Source organism: Pipra filicauda, unplaced genomic scaffold, assembly GCF_003945595.2.
Source record: "Pipra filicauda isolate LSUMZ 115617 unplaced genomic scaffold, ASM394559v2 scaffold71_size5581439_pilon, whole genome shotgun sequence".
In the NCBI taxonomy this organism is placed as follows: Eukaryota; Metazoa; Chordata; class Aves; order Passeriformes; family Pipridae; genus Pipra; species Pipra filicauda.
This window is the reverse complement of record NW_024104887.1, coordinates 1,109,353-1,130,738: the sequence shown is the minus strand read 5'-3', so window position 1 is coordinate 1,130,738 and position 21,386 is coordinate 1,109,353. Positions and strand designations below refer to the sequence as shown.

General features: G+C 39.0%; 1 protein-coding gene across 1 annotated transcript in view; it reads left to right on the top strand.

Moving 5' to 3' along the window:
- Positions 1–21,386, top strand: part of SVEP1 (sushi, von Willebrand factor type A, EGF and pentraxin domain containing 1) — a 122,704-nt gene that overhangs the window by 59,585 nt on the left and 41,733 nt on the right. Inside the window, exons 13-29 of the mRNA XM_039389307.1 lie at positions 82–203; positions 2,156–2,264; positions 4,169–4,357; positions 4,669–4,902; positions 5,404–5,565; positions 6,258–6,419; positions 7,249–7,410; positions 7,994–8,088; positions 9,226–9,322; positions 9,927–10,040; positions 10,908–11,021; positions 11,841–12,042; positions 12,840–12,997; positions 14,138–14,339; positions 15,016–15,191; positions 16,502–16,626; positions 21,063–21,186. Of these exons, the coding sequence (XP_039245241.1) occupies positions 82–203; positions 2,156–2,264; positions 4,169–4,357; positions 4,669–4,902; positions 5,404–5,565; positions 6,258–6,419; positions 7,249–7,410; positions 7,994–8,088; positions 9,226–9,322; positions 9,927–10,040; positions 10,908–11,021; positions 11,841–12,042; positions 12,840–12,997; positions 14,138–14,339; positions 15,016–15,191; positions 16,502–16,626; positions 21,063–21,186 (2,547 nt within the window). The remainder of the gene's footprint in view (positions 1–81; positions 204–2,155; positions 2,265–4,168; positions 4,358–4,668; positions 4,903–5,403; positions 5,566–6,257; positions 6,420–7,248; positions 7,411–7,993; positions 8,089–9,225; positions 9,323–9,926; positions 10,041–10,907; positions 11,022–11,840; positions 12,043–12,839; positions 12,998–14,137; positions 14,340–15,015; positions 15,192–16,501; positions 16,627–21,062; positions 21,187–21,386) is intronic.

Below are 21,386 nucleotides of genomic sequence, written 5' to 3'. Positions count from 1 at the left end.
GTTTCAGCCTGAATTATCTTGATTTTAGCTATAAAGCTTTTACAGTGATCAGTAAAAATTTATTTCTCCAAAATTTTTCAGTAAATCGTTTTGCAAACCATGGGTTCAAATCCTTTGAGATGCTCTACAAAGCAACACGATGTGATGACAACAGTCTTCTAAACAGATTTACTGACGCATTCCAGAGCGCACTTGGTAAAATGGTAGGTTAGTAAATACTCCTTCCCTTTATATACTTCTTAAAAAATATACATAATTGTTATTTTTTCCAGTTAACTGATTTTGTACAAGGAAAGTAACTCATAAATGAGATCTGTGCTTTTTCAGATGCTGACAAGTCATCTTTAAAAATAAAGATGATTCCCTGGCATTTTAATGTAATTCAGCTTAGTCTTCAATGTGGAATTATATGGGACAGCATATATGTCCAAGTAGCTTAGGGATCTGCAGGTAGATTTTCAGTAGGCTTCCAAATAGAACCTGTGCAGTTTTGAAAACCCCAGTCAATTGTCCCCTAACCTCAGTGTTGTTTTTGAAAGTTGGATGTGATAGTAAAATAAATGCATTTTAGCATATGTGTGATATATATCCATATAATATGAATGAACATACATATACAAATGGATAATTCCACATTTGGTGTGTATGTCCAGGCACTTAAATCCAGTAGTAGTGATTTGCTTGGGTTTCTTGAGGTTACGAGTTCTCAGTCTTGTCATTCAGAGCTGCATGGCCCTGAATTTGAAGAGGTACCGTGTTACTTCTCTACCATGTCTCTTGCTTTCCACTTCAATATCACAATCTCCCTTCTTAAACCACAAATCTGTCCTCAGCTGAAAAGCAGAAACAGCAGAACTTTTAGTTGTGGTCTCAGGAGTGGGTGTCCAGGCCAAGTGTGACAGCATTGTTCCAGTAGAGAACACTGGCTTTTTGCAGAACATGGCTCATATGCAAATAAAAGCTTTTCTTGTAACTAAAAAACATTGTTAACACATACAGCTAATTGGCAAATTCCTTCAATTTTGGAATATATGCCAGTAGCCCCTGTCAAATGGCTGGAAACTTACATAACACGTCAGACAATGTCTGATGCTTGGACCTAAATGTCTGTTAATCTCTTGCCTTGCTTCAGGTTTATTCTCTTCCAGTAGAGAAACCTTGACTGGTTTTATTTCTGTTTCTTTCCCCTAAGAGCCCAATACAACCAGGTTCCAGTGCTTAGACAGTTACTATTGGGAAGCAGAAAATAAAAAGGAAAAAATACATAGTGAGCTTCCAAGCAATTACATCAAAATGCAACGGTCTGGGAAAACATTCAAAAAGGCTGGTTTGAATATGCTTATTCCTATTCCCAAGAATTTGAAACTCTAGCAGAGATCTGAAAGGGGGGAAGGAATGGGCAGGAGCCACCTTTCCAATGAAAGTTAATATGGAAAAAACAGAACAATTTCAAAACATGGCCTAGGGCCAACTTGCTTCAAACCGTTCTGGAAAAAGCAAGAAATACATACTTTATCAAAAATCATGCAGTCATCTATTCATGTCTAATCTCCACTGCTTTTATGGAGGGAAGAAATAAATGATACCACAAAGGTTTCTATTGAGTTTTCTGGTTTGTGATTTCTGTCCTCCTGAGATTATTTTCTCTGTCCTCTGAGGTTTTTTGGTGCATGGGTCCTTTTCCATGGATAGGGAGAGGTGGACATGAAGAAATAAGATTTGAAAGCTAGAAAAAAGTGCCAGCATTGTTGTCAACATGACAGAATTACAAGTAACATAGTTGGAAAAACTACAGATGCTTTTAAACACGTGAGCTCACCTGTCATCTTTTGTAGGGAGAAACAAGCCTGAATTTATTTCTGTATTCTGGGATTTCACATGCAAGAGTGGTTAACTGAATTGACATCTCTTAAAAATAAAAGATCTTCTATAACAAAAAGTTTGCACACCTGCAAGTTGCCCTCTTATTTCCCAGTTTTATCAATAGAACATGCTTTTTTCAGCTGACCTTGCCAAGGTTGTAAGAGACATGAAAGGGGAAATGTGATGTCAGTGGCAGAAGCAGTGCTTTACATTGTAACTAATTTTTTTTAAGTTAGTGGAGAAGGCTATGTGGTTTTATGTTTTTTAATGTTATTCTTCTTTATCTTGGAAGGTCCCATCATTCTGTAATGACGTTGATGATATTGACTGCAGATTGGAAGATCAGACACAGAAACATTGCTTGGAATATAATTACGATTATGAAAATGGGTTTGCCATTGGTAATTATGGATTCCATAGATTTTTAGCCATCCAGGTTTAATACAGCATAATTCCTGCAAAAATGTCTTCTACGAGATACTTTTTTAAAATAACTGTGGCACTTGTAATGTAATAAACAATTACATCATAGGTTTTATAAAAATATCGTGTAACTGATGTCTGGTATTGATGCTGCTTGCTATACAGTGTAGAGGTTTGCTGAGGTGCCTCATGGTGGGGAGGGGAGAGAAGGGCACACACACAGAGTCTTAGAAACCTGCTTGGTTAGCCTACAAGAAAGCAACTTTTTAAAAATGTGCAGTTTCAAACCAAAAGACTGAAAAGGTACAATAAATTGTTTTGGAGATTGTTATGAAAATGAGGAGCATCTATGATGCTGGTTTGAATCTGCACAGAACCCTCACTGTGAAAAGTTATACAACCTTAAGTTTGCCCAGTAATTGTGAAATTACATCCTGTGTGCAAGGGCAGGTTTTGCACCATGACTGCAGCTATATCAGAGTGAAAAGAGTGACAGTCCTTGTGTCTTGTGGCAGTGATTGTTTTACGACAAGTAAGTTGTCATTTTCAGTCCGTTTTCAAACAGGTTAGTGTCCATGTTGTACTGCTGTTGTCCTTGGCCTTTCTGAGTCCCATGGGGGTGCTCAGAGCAGAAAAGCTGAAAATGCATAACTTATATTACCTATCTGAGCAGAAGGCATTTTGTCAGGTCCACATCACAATGTGTACTCTGTCACAGGACTGTGTTTCTTTTACAGGTTTATAGTGGAGTTAGTTGGTAGAGTTTCCTGCTTGTGCTCACCTTTTAGACATGCTTCACTCAGTCTGAGAGCACATTTGTTTGTGTTCAGACGTGGGGCAGGGCTGGATGTTCAGTCTGCAGTTGTCATCAGGGTAAGGACGAATGCTGATGACAGCTGGAACTAACCTGTAAGGGCATTTGGAAGAAACAGTGTTAAGGACATGGAATGTGAGGTCCTATTCTCTTCTGGTTCATTTCAATCTCTTACCAGAGTAACCTTGTTGCTGTTTTTCAGGAATTTCTCATGATTTACACTGGGGAGGCAGGACAGGAGAACTCTCCTCAGGTCATAAGAGACAGCAGTTTAGAAAATTAGTTGTGGAGTACTCATACAGTATTACCCTCAAAGTTGTGGGGTCAACTTGTCCTAGTTTCCACTGTAAATTAAGCCAAATTTAGTTCACTGCTAAGAGGTAATTGGCAGATTTTTTTTCCTATGTTTATGTTTTTTAAAAATAAGCTAGATCAATGAAATAGACCATGCCTCTCTACAATTAGTCAATATGAAGAAGTAGATTATACACAGAAACAATTGTTTGTTTCTGATTTAAAGCATGTTGCAGGTGAAGGATATTATACAGGGGCCGAATTTGGCTCTCTGCATAACAGAAAATTCCGGTCTGGAGGTAATGAGCACATAAGGTGATGCCTTTTTTGAGAGGCCAGACAATGTTACAACTGTTCAGGAGTTGTGAGAAGATGCAAAGAAGACATGACATAGGCTGTGCTGTCTGTAATTAAGCAGGAAGAGGAAGAGCAGTATGGAATTGTTTAAGATGTTGCTGGCAGGTGAGAGTGAATGCAAGACAGAGGAAGAAAGAATTGCAATATGTAACTTTTGTAACTATTTCTCTAAAGCTTGGCTAACTGCACAAGACTGAAGATCTCTACCATATCAGTTAGCAATGAGATTGGTTTGTTTTTTTTTCATTAGTCAAAATGAGGGTACAATAGGCACTTGTGAGGAGACAAAGTCAACAGTCATCATCTGAAGTTTCAAACAGACCCCATTCTCTTGGGGTTGTATTTTAGAAATCAGTAGAGGTATTTATTTTCCACATGATGTTGTTTCTCTTTTTGTTCTTTCTTAATGTCCCACAGGACCTGCTGGCTGGGGGACAGCAAACCACCTGGATTATTCGTATGGTGATTTTGTTGATGCAGCACAAGAAGAAGACTTATCCAAGCATCTCTCTGCCTCTGTAAAAGCAGCACCTGCTCGCATCAAAAGGCATAAGCTGAATGTTCCACTGACTGACCAAAAAATCAAGTTAATATTTAATATCACAGGTGAGAGAAGTGAAAATATTGTCCTCCACTTCCTTTTTAAAAATAGTGTTTCAGTACATTCAGTAAAACTTCTTCAGTTCACAAAAGCCTGGTGAAGATGCAGATTGACAGTTTTCTGGACACAGTCATAGCCCCATTTCACCACAGACTTTCTGCTTGAGGGAAAGATCACAGCCTCATATTCATGGAGGGCTTTGTGCTTTCCACTTTCCACTGACAAGCTTGAGTGATGCCCTCGATATATTCCAGAGTACGGTGGAAGTGCTGACTGTAAAATCTGTGTGTTTTCGTGTTTGCTGTTTATATTCCAGCTAGCGTGCCACTGCCTGATGAAAGGAATGATACATTGGAACTGGAAAACCAGAGACGGCTCCTTAAAACTCTGGAAACAATCACGAACAGGCTGAATAGAACTCTCCATAAGGAACCCATGTATTCTTTTCAATTTGCATCTGAACTCATTGTAGCTGACACCAACTCACTGGAGACGGAGAAGGCCTTTCTTTTCTGCAGGCCTGGTTCTGTGCTGAGAGGGAGAATGTGTGGTAAGCCAGATGACTTGTTTCTTACATGTATTTGGAATCTTTTTGCAAAGCAAGGTTTTAGAGGATGTTTGCAGAGGGTTATGATTTGACACAGTCCAGAGATTGTGTCTCTCATAACAATAAACTGCAAAAATGCTTTGCACAGTTTGACTTCCAGAGAATGTTTATGTTCCTAACTAAGGCCTGTGGAAAAAAGGATGCTTTTGTACCCAGGATTCCACTCCCATGGGGAAATCAGGCATATCCATGCTTGGTCACACACAGAAAACAGTGCTTGGTATGCAGTCTTTCAACCCTGTTAGTCTTGTGAGTGATGCGTAGCTAAGATAGGGAATTGGATTCCATTTCCTGTGCATAGTTAAATTTTTGCAGTGTTCCAGAGAGATACCCCATCTGCTGAGGAACAGAGTCACATTTCATATAAACACAGTTTGACTAAATGGGAACTTCCAGGGGCAAGATTTTTCACTCTGAAGGAAACTTATGTTTCCAACATTACAGTCAACTGCCCTTTGGGTACCTATTACTCCCTGGAGCATCTTACCTGTGAAAGCTGCTGGACTGGATCCTACCAAGATGAGGAAGGGCAGCTGGAATGCAAAAGTTGTCCATCTGGTAGCTATACTGAATATCTACACTCTAGGAGCATCTCTGAATGCAAAGGTGAGAACTTTTGTCTTATTCAGACAGCAGCTTCTGAACGCTTGGTGATATCCTTTTGTTCCCCATGGTGGAAGTACGAGGGTACTTCATACTGGTGTGAAATGAGGAGCATTCCTAATTGTACCTTGGTGCACATGTATAGAGAAAAATGCAAGTTTTCACCACTGTTGTAGCTTGCAGGATGCCTGGGTAGATGTTTTAAGAAGACTTGGCCCTTGAAGATTTGCTTCATTTCTGTCTTTCATTTCTGAGAATGTGATCCCATTTTGCAGGGACTAATAAACTTAAAATAATATCATTTTTGTCATTGCTAGCCCCACTCCACTACAGTGCTGAGACATTGAACAGCTCAGAACCATTATCTCTTCGTGACTTGTTCTGAAAAAGAAGTTGGTAGTTTTATTTCCTTTTTGTTGTCTTATTAATTTTTTTGATTGAAATGAGTTGCAGTAGATTATCTGTGAAGCTGATTGGAGGAGAATTCACTGGTTAATAATTCACAAATGCACTATCAGTAGCTTACCACAATTGTCTTTTTTTTTTGCTCTTTGTACCCATGAAGTCCTTCAGAGTAGAGTAAACTCCAGAAATAAAAGTCTTTGTGACATGTAGTGTGATTTCAGCATTATTTTCAGAGATCGGAAACCATGTTGGAGATTTGCTTAATATTTCCAAATTCTTCTGCCTTACAGCTCAGTGCAAGCAGGGAACATATTCATCTAATGGTCTTGAGACCTGTGAAACATGTCCACTTGGAACATATCAGCCGGCATTTGGATCCAGGAATTGTATCTCTTGCCCAGAAAATACATCAACAGTAAAAAGAGGCGCAGTAGATGTCTCAGCTTGTGGAGGTTTGTAACAAAAGGAGCAATGAGACCTTTTTTAAACTAAATACTAAAAATTTCCAAGTTGTTGTTTGAACATCAGCTAATGTAATTCAATACATCTGCCTGAGGTTGAATTCCTCTTGTGGTTGAGTGTGGACCAAGCAACATTTCCCAGCAAAATGATAGGTCATTTCCTGATACCCTGATAATTTCAGTTGCCCCCCTCCTGATTTCCAAAGTGGACTCTTATCTAAAGATAAATAAAATGAGATACATGATGGGTACCTAAATGAAAATAAAACCTTCTTCCTTACAAAAGAGAAAGGGAATGATATTTGTCACTGTTATCTCTGGAACAGCTCCCACATTTTCTGTAAAAAATACTGAATTTTAACAGAGTTTGTTCCATAATGCTTTCCAAGAAATTCTCCTCATCTGTCTTGGACAAGCTTCGCCAGAATGATTCCCGGGGTAAATAATCTGTGGGGATTGATGGTACAAAAAAGCCTTTTCTTCATCATTACTCCTTCTCAAAGGAAAAAAATTAAAACAGGTGTGAGAGATAAAAGAGAAAGGAAGTTCCATTCGAAAGCTGCCCCCAGAGCAGCAAAAGTAGTAGAATTAAATACTTCCCTGATATTTCCATCGTCCTTTGCAAAAGACATGTCACCTCATAGAAGAATTTAAATAGGCATTTCCTAGAGTTGTGAATTCCTGGCAGGTTTCATCCTGTTCCTTTTAAGTTTAAGGAGGGACTATGAGGGGAGGAAAGTGATCAAAAAGAGGTGAGGGAAGGTAGGGTGGAGATGCAAGAGATCAGATCACTCAAAAAATTGGCCTTTTTTTCTTGCAGTACCATGTCTTGCAGGCGAGTTCTCTCGTACAGGTTTGACACCTTGCCACCCTTGTCCCAGAGACTACTATCAACCAGACCCAGGAAAGTCCTACTGCTTGTCTTGCCCCTTTTATGGAACAACTACTGTCATTGGTGCCAGATCCATCACAGATTGTTCAAGTAAGCCAAATTATCTCTGCTGGATAAAGTGAATAAAGGGATAATATAAGGAGAGCCATCAGTGGTCTTAACAAAAGCATCCCACTTACTCTCTTCACAAATGTAGACCTTTGATTCCAACCAGTGAAGTTCACAGCTGGTTCTGCCTACTGATGTTGCCTTACAGTCACAGAAGCGACTGTGTGAATCATAACCAGGCTCAATAAACAGAGTATACATATGCAGAAAGTGAGTGTATGTGTACACTGTGTATATATATATATATATATATGCTGTAGATATATATATATAAATATACACTAATATCTGTATACATGCATGTATCTGTTTATAAAAACATATAATTTTTTCATATGTACACACATGTGTTTATATATAAACACATATATGTTTTAGAAATGTATGTCCTTACAAATACATATTTGTTTAACAGTACTGTAAAGTTTGCTTTTTATTCCCACAAATTCACTTTTTTGCAGCATATCTTTAGATGCATTTCTAACAGGCAGTTATAATGCCCTCATGGAATAGGGACCTTGCCCTACAGTGTCATTAACAGTACTTTCATATCTTTCTTCTTTAGGTTTTGGCTCTACTTTTTCAGCAGCTGAGGAAAGTGTAATGATGGTACCAGCCTTTCCAGAAAATATCAGCAAACAGTACAAAGTCAGCAGTCAGGTAAGGACAAGTGTTATTTATCAGTACTATCTCAAATGAAAGAAAAAGTGCTTTATGCAGCAGTGAATGACTAAGACCTTTTCTAATGTCATTGTTTTGCTGACAATATTTCCTGAAGAGATGGAAGCAATGGTTTAGGGGGCAACACTCAAACTCTCTTCATAATCATAGCAATACTTTCATTGAACAGGGGAGGTGGCATCAGCTGTTGACAATATTTAATTTTGGAATTAAAGCCTTTACCTGATGAATGAAAGATTTATTACACTTGTAAACTACACAGAAGACGTTCAGCCAATATATAAAAAGTAGATTGACTATACTCAGTCATCTGAGGTCTTCCATATGCTGAATTCCAGAAACTGCTACCAATCATCTAAATCTCAGTTGTAAAGTCTTGAGTTTACTATACTAACATACACTTGAGAGGAGGCAAACAGAGCTCCCTTCTACTGTGAGTACCCCTTTTGAAACACAGGCAAATCCTTGTGTGAAACTACTCTAATGACAGTGTTTGCCAGAGATGCCTCCCACCATCTCACCCCTAGTGTGTAACCCTTGACAAGGCTGCTTTGATTGAGTCTAAAATTGGGATATTGTGTAAACAGGAGCAAAGTTGACTCATGATAAATTTGGCCTGAACCATTATATAACATAGGGACAGATGACAAACTTATCTCCTGTGGTTTTAGTTGATCATTTACTCAAGGGCTTTGATGCATTCAGGTTTGCTACAATAGAAGAAATAATGCTACACCGTGAAGTTCTGTGCCAGCTGACCTGATGGCCAGTAGCAGGAAGTGACTAGCTGATGTCAAAGGAGGCAAAGTGGAGAATTCACAAATAAAGGATATCTTAATATAAAATGTTAAGAATCATAGCTAAGAAAGTTATGAGGGAATAACTGTGACAGTCACATTTTGCTGGTTAAAAGGTAATTTTAAAAGAATGTTTGAGATGTGTGGCATTTTTCTGTATGAATAAAAACAAATAGTTGGTGTGCTGCAGAGACAAAGAGGAAGAACTAGAAGTTAATGCTGGTGACTTTTTTATCCCATCTTTCCAAAGTGACTATAGGGTGTACAGTTTAATTTCATGCCACCTTTGCTGTAATTATATCATTCATGCCTCTGGCAGGTCTTTCATGAATGTTTTCTGGAACCATGCCACAATAATGGGACATGCAAGCAACTGGGAAGTGGATATATCTGCATATGCCCACTTGGATATACAGGTAAAAAATTGAGAAGCAGGTGGAGTAACTAATATGTCTCAATACCTTTAACATGAGCAAGTGTAAAGGAGCAAAACATTTCAATATAGCCTAACTAATTGGAATGTCCATCATATATTTAGAATACGTATTAAGAAAGTAAATACTTCTTCATGTTCTTGCTGAATTATCTTGTATTTAGCAGAAATTATTTTGAATGGGATTTCTTTTAATGGAGTTAGTGCATTGGAAAATCCTATCACTTGCCAATATTTGTGATTAACAAAAGCTGGAAATTTGCACTCTAGATGGAAAACTCCACTTGTACTTGTACTGTGCCTGTACTTCTTTTTGGTGTTGGCTTCCCAGTTTCTTCAAAGCAAACAGATGTCTCATAATTCAGCTGTTATCAAGCCTACTTGTGACAGATATTAAGTGCCACTCTCTGGAACTGATCAATCTGTTGCCAAACATGCATCACACCTTTCTAATAACATTTTGCCTCAGGTCTGTTAAAACACAAACTAATAAGAAGATAATAAACATTAAGTAGTCATGACATCTCCGTTTCTGAACAATTTCAAATTTTGCCTCCCTATTCTGAATCCTTTATTTTGTGTTCTAGGCTTGAAATGTGAAACACAAGTTGATGAGTGTAAATCATCTCCTTGTCGAAACAATGGAATGTGTAAAGATGGCATTGGGACCTTTGTTTGCCATTGTCAACCAGGCTATTCAGGTAATTTCACTTCATAGCTTTTCTTCAAACAGGCATTGTTTCTGTGCCAAGTAGATAACACAAAACACAAGTGCTGTATAATTCCACACCCATGGAATTATAACAGGAAAACAATCTGATCTACAGGTTAGAGTAAGGTTCTACTGCATGTGAATAGATTTTGAAATAAAAGGATGAGCATTTGAGGCTGGGGGGGATGTATGTACGCTTCTCTTTTGTGGCATTTTCGGTCTGAAAAAAGGAATAAAATTTAGAGAAATAGTAAACACTCACAGGGAAAGTGCTTGTGAGACTGAGTGTGGCCTGACTAGACAAAACATTTTTGCAGTTGCTTTACTGCTTCCTATGAATAAGTGAGGGGGCTTTTGCTTATATTTTTTCTCAGTGTTTTTAACTGTCATCTGCATGCACATTGAAGGTATTGAAATCTATGGTGAAACTAACATGCTTGAGTACTTTACCAAAACAGCACCTAATTTTTTAAATCTTGAAATAAACTATCAAGGAGATAATTTTGTGTGATTAAAAAAAAAAAAAGGCTTTCTGTTTTCCACAATAAATAGTCTCCCTCATTGTCCACGTTTATGGCTATATATTTATCAACAGCAGCACCAGCTGGATTGTTTTTTAAACTTTATAAAGACATACCATGGACTTTGCCTCTTTCGCATCCCAGCATCTAAATAACACAGAGAATCTCTGTAGGTGTTTGCAGTAAAGCAGTCAATGATGGAATTTTTTCATCTGCTCTCAGTGGCCTTTGTTATGCCAGCAGTATGGTGTTGTTCTGTTTTCCACATCCAGTCACTGCAGCATGCAGACAGTGACTATGTCTTGATCATGCCTTGTAATCCTTGCTGTTTGAAGGTGTCTTGTGTGAGGAAGACATAAATGAATGTAGCTCCAGTCCATGTTTGAATGGAGCCCACTGTGTTGATGGCAAGAACAGTTACCACTGCACTTGTGCAAAAGGATTCACAGGTACACCTTGTTTTGTTTAAGTCAGCCTTTGCTCTTTCTGACAAAACAATGTCTTCCTACCCTGCCCAAACTATTTCCATCTCATTGCTATATAGCAATATATTTATTTTATATATATATATATAAAATATGTTGATATGGATGTACTAGATTCCTTACGTCCATCTAATCTGTCAGAGTTTCTGTAGTGTAAAAGTGGCTTCAGAAGGATTTACTAAGTGCTAGGTCTTCTATTACTAATTTTGCCATGAACCGGATGTGAGATGTTTAGGAAAGAATAAGGACATTCACATGGGTTCTAATTGTTGGTTTTAATTTTATTTTAAAAGAAAAATATTATAACAATAGACAAGATGGTCTGTATTAAAACTACTCCCAATCCCCATACTTGGCTTCCTTCTGCTTTCATACATTCCTGTAACAAATACATGTATTTCTTATCATGTTGCCGAAGAGCTCAGTTTCTTCATTCTTCAGTCATTGTAACATAGAGCTTCTTTCACATCAGAAATCCCAGAATTCTGGCCTTCACATCTCTCCTTAGAGTTAATGTTTCAGCCAAATATCTTCTGTAGCAGATTTAGTTGCTCCAAATAGTTCTTCAGGTGATTTTCTAATTCAGCCCAAATTACTCACATGATGGTCAAGATACATTTAAATTCCTCACAATTTGCTATGTGTTAATTTCTATAACTGCAAAGATAGTTCCGGAATTCTTCTATATCCATTTAACAGTCCTTGAAAATGAGAGATGGCTTAGTAATTTTCTTTCTTAAATTGATTCAAACCAAAGCTATTACTTTATTCTTTTTTTCTCAGGTGCTCACTGTGAAATGGAGGTCAATGAATGCCTTTCAAACCCATGTCTTAATAGGGCTGTTTGTGAAGATCGAGTTGGGAGTTTCTCCTGCAAGTGCCTCCCAGGTTTTACTGGTGTCTTGTGTGAAAGAAACATTGATGAGTGTCTCAGCAGACCCTGTAGGAATGGAGCTACATGCAGAGATGGTATCAACAGCTTCAGGTGAAAAACAGATGATTAATGTAATACAATGTGGAAAGTCAGGCAGATTGTGGTGTTTCAGACTTCTTAGATTTCAGCAAGCCTTTTGGTAGCCTGATCCAATATAAGCGGTCCACTTATGAATACTAAAAGAGATTTTAAAAGACAAGAAAATATATCATAGTGTCCTCACTCTTTAAAAATTCCAAGGTAGACGGCAAAGAAAATATACAGAGTTTGGAATGTAAGCATGATAGGACTGCATGGTTTTAATATTGATCTTCCAAAAGAATTCCACGTTCCTTAACTTCAAGGGCTTATTTTCCTTTCCATGAGAATAACAGGTGATGACCGGATGACCAGTTGTGTATCTGGTAATACTACATTTCTATAGCTTGGGAAGACCTGTACATGTTAAGACTATACAGGTTAAAGTGCAAACACCAATGGTAACTTCCATATATTTATTTTTATGTTTTAGGGTACCTGAACTCAGATCAGAAGTGGCAAATACCAATAGCAGTGTCATATCCTAGATCACTGTATAGATAGGTGGTCCAGCTGTTAATGTCTGGGTTAAGTAACTCTTTCCCTCCCCATATCCCTAGAAGTTTTGGTGCTTTTTAAGCACCTTGGTTTTCAAAGTAGCAGAGGTTTCGGTGCCTTTTTATACTGCCTTGTGTATCTGCCTGAAAAGTCAAATACTGGTTGATTTTTTTTTCAGTATATGCCACTCCCATTGGCAGATCTGGCCTCATGGCCAGAATTCCTTGTTATGATGGCTGCCACCTTTGAAGTGTGCTTCTCTTCCTCTGTAGGTGTCTGTGTGTGACAGGGTACACAGGACTGAACTGTGAAGTGAACATCAACGACTGTGACTCCAATCCCTGCTTAAACCAAGCCACCTGTGTGGATGCCTTGAACTCGTACGTTTGTAAATGTCCCCCTGGCTTTACAGGCAGCAGGTGTGAAACAGGTACAAAGGACTAAGTCTCAGACAAAGGTGGCTTGACTAAGTCTCTGCACAAGACTTGCACTGGCTGGGCTGATTTCATACAGCTTCCCCCGAAAAGCAGCTAAGATGGTGGGACTGAGGGGCTGAGTGAAGCCTGTGTGACTGCAGTGTTAAGTGTAATTGCAAACAAGTAACAGCATGTGTGCAGTGTCATTTCTCTTTTCTAAGGCTTGGCTTTATCATTTTAATACCCAGTAGGTCTATCAAATTTAATTTGTATTTGCTGTGTATATCTGAGTTAATTATCTCTTTCTGATTCTTGTATTTTGTGTAGGGCTTTGCATCACAGGGTTAGTGTGTGGTAGTTTTAGCTTTAGAAGTCCTAGAGGCATCAAGTTCCCTACGGGCAAAAAATTCCCTGTGGTTAGGCAAAATGGGTCACACCTAGTGAAACTTCCTGGGGGATGCCGGAGGTATTTGAACTACAAAGCTCAAATCCATTTGTCTTCTAGCCATGCCATGAAAATTATAAATAGTTATAATAGTTGCTGGTGAGTCTTTAAACAGAAGTGGAAGAAGCCATGTTGATTTTACGGAGACAGTAGAGGACACTCAGGTCATTTACATCTGCCATCCTGTGTCAGAGTTTAACACCCAACTTTCAGTAGAGCTCCACTTGACAATTTTTACATGTAGCATCCTTGTAAAGGGTGTCACTCTGCACTGAACAGCAGCAGAAAGTGCTGTTCCAGTAAGTTCAGAACAGGAAAAATCTTGTGTTGTTTTGTTGGATTTTTTTTTTTTTTGAATCTTGACTCTCATGAATTAAATGGAACCAGCTGATCACACCTCTTTAGGTTATTGGATGGTAGTGGGATGTGTCCTTTCTTTGATAGAGGAAAGCAAGTTTCATGTTCATTGTTAGATAGTCAGCTTCTTTTCCAGTTGTTTATCTTCAAACACTGTGTTTTCTAGCCTTGGAAAGCTCTGTGTGCTGGCTGATGTTAGACTGCCAAACATTCTTTCTAGCTCTGATCAGTTTAAAGTGAATAGTTTTTGTAGATGGACTGCGTTCCATTTTATTGCGTTTTCTTAGACTCCATTTGATTATCTTTCCAGATTTGCAGGAATGTTGCTCTGAAAACTCTTTGTCTGTTGCAGAACAGTCCTCTGGTTTCAATCTTGATTTTGAAGTCTCTGGTATCTATGGATACGTCATGCTTGATGGTGTTTTACCATCTCTTGGTGACATCACCTGTACATTCTGGATGAAATCCACTGACACCACAAACTATGGGACTCCCATTTCTTATGCAGTGGAGAATGGAAGTGATAATGCATTTCTTCTGACTGATTACAATGGGTAAATCACATTTCTGCTTTTCTGTAGCTTACAGATGTCTTGAATTGATAAAGAAAATACAGAACAGAAGTCTGAATATCAGCTTTGCCTACTTTGGCATAGAAAAATCTGCATCCAAACTCCATAGCTGAAGTTGTCTCTTTGTTTTGTTTTTCTCCTCGCTTTGTTTCCTTTACTTTTTGCCCAATAGAAGACTAATGGTGAGAAAGCAGTGAATTTAGAAAACATGATATTCTTTTGTCTGAACTACATTCACATCATATTTAAATGACTCATTGAGACAATTAATGGATTGAATTGGAGCTCAACACTCAGAGTACTTGTAGCATGACTCTGAGCATGACTTGTATTTGTACGAAAGCAGAGTATGACTTGTAGCATGACTCCAAACTCAACCAGCTGGTTCAAGAATCCACTGTGCAGCCATGACTTGAGTCTTAGTATTTGGTACAAAAGCGCATTACTTATATCGTCATGCTTTACGTGTGGTAACCATACCTTCCAAGTCCTCTGAGACAGATATCTTGTACGATGAGCTTTCAAGAGAGATTTCTTATATGGTATAGACTCAGTTACCTTGTTAGGCAACTAACATTTCTTTGAGTCATGTGAGACAGACCATGCTTTTAAAGTTGCTGCATGCAACTGAGTATGCCTTCATCTGCCTTCCATGCAGCTGGGTTCTTTATGTGAATGGGAAAGAGAAGATAACAGACTGTCCTTCAGTGAATGATGGTAACTGGCATCACATTGCGGTCACATGGACATGCAGGGACGGGGCATGGAAGGTGTACATCGATGGAAAACTGTCCGATGGAGGCAGTGGACTCTCTGTTGGATCAAAAATCCCTGGTATGCTTTATTTATATTATAGCAGATCTGTTGCCTTCATTCTTTTTTTGTTGCAGAATTTGCCATGCTTGCAAGAAAATGTTTATTTTGGTGGGTTTTTTATATCTTCACATTTTCAGCATTTAGGCAGGGCTCATGTTTGCTGTTCTTGTCTGTGAGGACAGTTCCCCTCACTCAGCATCACTGAAGACAAAGTGCACATTTCTAGGGTAAACTAGTAGGTGACTTGTTTTATGGATGACAGAGTTTAGTCCACAAAGGAACCTGTGCTGAGCTGGTTCTGGAGTGGCTTTGTGAGAAAAAGTTTCTCACACAGCAAAATTCAATTTAACTGGAATCTCCCTTACAAATGTGTGTGCAGAGTTATTTGATTTTGCCTTCTCCTGTTCCTTTCACACATCTATTTAAAGTTATGTTTGCATTTTTTCCTATCAAGGCAGTTTTGCTGTTTTATTGTTTCTTGTGGTCAGTGGTCTTTATGGTAATATCAGAAGACATGAAAAGGAGTACCTCCAGCATTGAAGAGCTGTAGAAGGCCTGACATCCTATGGCTGCAAAGAGATTTTGTTTTCATAGTGTTTGCATGCTGCCACCACCCAAATTTACATACGGTTTCAAAAAACTATCCATATTCAAATAAAAAATAAAATATTGAAGCATTTTAGTCCATGTACCTTATACTTCCTCTTGTCCTTCACAATTACATTGGCATTATCTCCAGAGACAATACCTGAGGAAGTGTGCTGTCTCTGTTACTTTTTGACCATGTCCACATTCCCTACAATATACAAAATGCATGTCCACATGCTACTGGTCGAGGAGAGGAAATTTAGCTTGTGTGTCATGTCAGAGCACTGACTGTCTAATCACTAGTGTGCTTCTGAGGCATGTAATCGCATTTAATCTGTATGATTTGTAAGTTTTTGTTCAAAGCAGGAAGTGCAAGGTAGCACTGTAAAGTATGCCCCCACCTGCTCCAAACTGCATTTTGCATTGCTGTGTAGTATGTTTCAAATGCTGAGCTAGAAATGCTGTCTTAGAGCCAATATCTTTCCGAAAGCAGCCACAGGAAGTTTCTGCTCTCACATGTATTTCAGAGTCACTCCCAAATTATATTCGCTTTCCTCAGTCTAGTATAAGGCTTCCCAGAGGTTTGCTGAGAGAGTTTGTTGAAGGTGGCTGGTCTTCTTCACTGCAAAATCCTAGTAATACAGAGTAGCAAAAGTTTTGTTTTGCTTAGTTTTTAATCTTCCTGTGAGATCCCTTCTATAAGTCTTCATTTCCTATCCCTGTTTAAATTCTGAATTTAGGTGGTGGTGCACTTGTACTGGGTCAAGAGCAAGATCAGAAAGGAGAAGGATTCAACCCAGCCGAATCTTTTGTGGGCTCTATCAGCCAGCTCAACATTTGGGACCATGTACTTTCTCCACAGCAGGTAAATCCTTAACCGCAGTGTTCGAGTTCAGGGCCCTGAGTGTGGGTGAATATTTGAAAAAGCATTGCAAGTTAGCATATTGGATAGACCATAGACCCCTGCACCCACAGAAGTCAGTGGGGACCAGATGGAACTCTGGCTTAGAGTAGTAAGATTAGTGTAGTAAGTAGAGTAGCTTTGAGCAAAACTAGGTCTGAGTTGCCTTCTATTTTGACTGAGCCTTTCTGTAGTATGTGGCTTTGAAACAGAAAGCAAGACGTGCACAAAATCCAACAGTCCTGCTAGAAGAGAGATAAAAACTTAATGAAACAAGCTAAGTGCTTGTTTTACAGATTACAGTTCCCTAATCCTGCTTTGTGAAGGCAGTGGTAAAACTTCAGAGGGGAGACATCTGAATTTCTGTCAGTGCATTAGGCACTATTAAAAATCTGAGCTATTTAGTACCAGGAAAGTCTGAATGGGCAGGATAACTGCATATTGGGCTACATTTATTCAGGTACCAAAAATAAAGGCATGGCAGCACTAAACTTCCACTGAGTTAAGAAATTAGTATAGATCAAAAGATGTCTGCAAGGACAGTGATCCCTCAACTTTTCTGGGAGATAAGCTTCAGTGTTCAGTTTTCCCCATAGTGGGATTTGTTTCTTTATATCTAGTTGGCACCTCCCGCTTGCATTTATGAGTGCTGGTTGTTTCCCACACTGCACTGCTGTGAAGAGCCTGACTACTCTATCTGACCTGATTACCTTTCTCTGTGTATGGGGAGGGGTTGCTGTGAGGTGTCTCCACAGCAGTTTCTGCTCTAGGCTGAACCAGCCTCCCCTCACAGAGCAAATGTTCCATCCCATCCATGGCTTTCTTGCAGTGCAGAGCCCAAAATGTAATGTAGTACTCCAAATGTGGTCTAATAAGCACTGAGAAGGAATAATCACTTTCTTGGTTCTCTGATTGTAACCACGTTCACACAGCCAAGCATGCTGTTGGTCCACAGCTGGACAGTTCTCAGCTCACTGTCTGCCAGAGGCCCTAAGTCCTTTTCCACAGAGCTGCTCCTGCTCTTGTCTTTCACCAGCCTATATTGTTCAGAGGTTTTTCCTTCCCATTTTTTGTTGTTGAATTTCCTAAAGTCTGGATTGGCCCTTTACTCCAACCTGTCAAAGTCCCTACAGATGCAACTCTGTCCTTGAGCTAACTGGGCCTCTCAGTTTGATATTACGTGCAAACCTGATGGCAGTGTGCTCCATCACCACTTCCTGGTCATTAGTATTTCAGTCCTGAAGGTCAGGGGTGTTAAACTGTTGGTAACACTTGAACAGCAAGGACTAGCGTTCAAAGTTGGAGGCATTTCTTGGGAGAAGGATCTTTGACTTAAAAGGTTTTGCTCTTCTCCTGGTGTTTTTTTAAAGGTTTTACCACTATTTGGTGGTTTATAGCTCTTTGTTATCCATGCTCCAAACAAGAAATAACAACATGAGCAGAAAACAGAAGTAAAGCAGAATCCCGGCTTCCAGCATCCAGATGTCTCCTCTCTTTTTCTCTCTTTTTCTTTGCTACTTTGACTCTCTACTAAGTTCAGAACTACCCTACCATCTTCTACGTGCTTTGCTTTTGGGGTCACCAACTGTTGCATTGCCAAGTCGGGTCTTCAAGTTTTTGTTCACCAGCAGTTTTGAAGCTGATAAGCATACATGTGATTTTACAGGACACACTGGTGAAGAGTTTTAAGTATGATTTTCTGAGACTTTCTCAGTAGTCACCTGTCTTTAATGACAGACTTGATTAAATTCCCATTTGCTTCAGATGCAATACAGTTAGGATGAGAAAGAAAATCCTGCCCTTCATTTATGTTATCCATATTACTCATCTAAAAAGACAGATGTGACACCAAACAGGAAGCCGAGCCAAATAAACTTCCTATAAAATTTTTACCTCATTCATTTCAGAGACTGGGATGGTAAATCACTATCATTATCTGTTATCATCAGTTTTATTCTGGCCAGCTGGAACTGTTCACTAAGTCTTACCTTCCTATTTTCAGTCATAAGGGAAAGCAGGGTGACAGAGTATGTTGCCTAATGAATGAAGCGGAGGCGGAATCCAGTCTTTAAGATTTTTCATTGTGTAATTTTGTTGCTCATCCAGTAACACCACCATTGTGTCATGAGTTGCTCATCCACTAGCACATTAGTTCTCTATGGGTAAACCAGCAGTCTGGTTGTTTTGTTGTTGAATAGACAGAAATAGGAACATGGTTTGTCTATAGGGGACTGTAAGGTCCTTTCTGGCCCTCCATCATATGCCTTGGAAGGGCTGATTCCCAGACTTGCTTTTCCCATGCTGTAAATTTTTCCATGTGGATTCCTTGCAGTTTGTTTGCAGCCCTTGGCTTAAGTGGTTTCCATCAGCACATATGGCTGTAGTGAGATCTTTGAAATGGCCTCAGAATAAACAGAGCACATTGGTTTCTTCTCCAGCTATGCTAACTATAGAAGAGTCTGATCTACCTCACTGAGTTCAGAGTAGGGGCAACACGAGAACAAATCACTCTGAAGTTCATGATTTACCGTCCTTTTTCACAAGGATTGACAGTATAGCACATTATTCTTGGTAGTTGATTTCATCCCCTGGAAACTTGACAGAAGCCAGTCACCCATCTGAGAAAGGCAGTTTCCCAACTGAACTGGGCACATCTGTGCTTTCTAACCAGCTGGCTATGCCCTGAAGCCATGCTGCATGTATTGTCTAGCCTGGCTGTGCTGAGATATACACAGTCCACTGGACTGCTCATCTTTGCTCTTCTTAATTCATTTTTTCACACTACTGAGGGAAACGTTCCTTTCTCCCTGCCAGAAAGTTACTGGAATGACCTTCCAGGGGAAAAGAGCCAAAGCGAAGGAAGTATTCTCAGTAGCCTAATTAGTAATGTGTTCCCTTAACTGAATAACCATCTCTTCTCCATAGACCACTTCTCTCTTTGATATTTTAAAAGAAGAGGAAATTCTTAATTATCCCTTCAGTGTACATTTTTCTTTCTCAGGGCATGTATGGGGTTTTTTCAGCAGTTCCTTAGCTGAGGTATGACTGTGTCTGCCCTGTTAGGAAGAAACATAATGGGAAGCACTGTGCCAGTAATACATACACCTTAGTCCCAGTAACCTTATGGGGCTATTTTTCCTTTCTGTTCCTGAAGTTACACTGAATAAAGGCAATGCAGAGTGAATTCCAAGCCCTGGTCTTTCATTTGCAGTTTTAAAATACTTCTATGTAGCAAAAATCTCCCTGAGCATACAATGAAACTAAACAGCCTTCTATTTTATAAATGTTGGAGTTTGGACACCTGAGTTCTTTTCGAGGGACTGCTATGGAATATTTCTGTGACATCCCAACATTAGGAGTCTCTCTGCATGTTTTTACTATTGCACGTAGCTTAAACTAGTTTCTGAATAATTTAAAAGTCCTGTGCCACCTGGGATTGTAGTCCCCAAGTTTCTTCTGTTGGTGGCCAAATAGAAATATAATGATGTTACTATGTTTAATAGATTATCAGAGTCACTGTGAAGTAGAAATATTTTTACCTTACTAGTTTTTTTTTGTTTTCATCAAAATATAGTAATGAAACAGCTGAAGAATTCCCATTAACATTTCAGTTTCTTGTAATAAGAATGCAAAAGAAACCCTTTGTGGTGCCATTGAAGGAGTTCTGTTTTAAATGGAAAACTTTTCCATCAAAGCATATGACCACATCTCTCAAGATATTAATCTGCTGCTGACTTAACAGGATGTTCTTTTTCTTCTCCTAGCCTTAGTTTGCCTATATAGTTCCTGTTTAGTACACGGTTAGTTATGGCCCTGTCATGCTTTGATTGAAGTCAGTGCCAGTGCTGCTGTTAGGTGTGAGCAGGCCTTGCCTGCAGTATTTTAGAGAGCCTAATGCATTCAATTCACAAAATTTGGAAACAACAAATTACTTTATCAAGCTGTTCCTTTTTGTGTTTCTGTTCCTTAAACATGGTGCAGTGCTAGCAGAGTCTTCAGAATGCATATCTTCCCATTAAGTTCCTTTTGGCTCCTATTTGACATTTTCCTTCAAATAGATAAGTGTTCTCTTCAGGTTGCATTCTCATATCTGTCTGTTTCTGTGACGTAGATGTGTTTTTCTTTTATGCTAACAGATGCAATTGTGTCTCAAGAACTGAGTTGCATTCCTTGCTTGTATGTCAAGTAGTGCTTAAGGTAGTGACTCAGTATGGCCACAGCTGGATGGCTTATAAGTACGAATAATAAGTACTTCAGCCAGGAACCTCTTGTGCTAGAAAGGATGAACATTACTCATGATTTGTTCTAGTGTTGCATGCACACATGAAAGGAATATTTTTTTACTTTTCTTTGCTATGCTGTCCTTAAACATCACCTAATCAACTGTTTTAAATCCATAGGTAAAATCTCTGGCTACATCCTGTCCAGAAGAACTGCAAAAAGGAAATGTACTAGCCTGGCCAGATTTCCTGCCAGGAGTTGTTGGAAGAGTGAAGATAGATTACAAGAGTATATTTTGTGCTGGTTAGAACTTTACTTCCTAGAACCCTTTCTTTTTCCGAACAATATTATAAGACTCTTCTATAAAAGACATCCACTATGCTAGCTTGAAGCTTTTGCCCTAGCCTTCAATAAATTACTTTGATAATTTGACAGTTAGAACATGCAGTTTTTCATTCCTCAAATTCCAGGGTTTTGTAACAAAAGTTCATTGAAATCTCTGA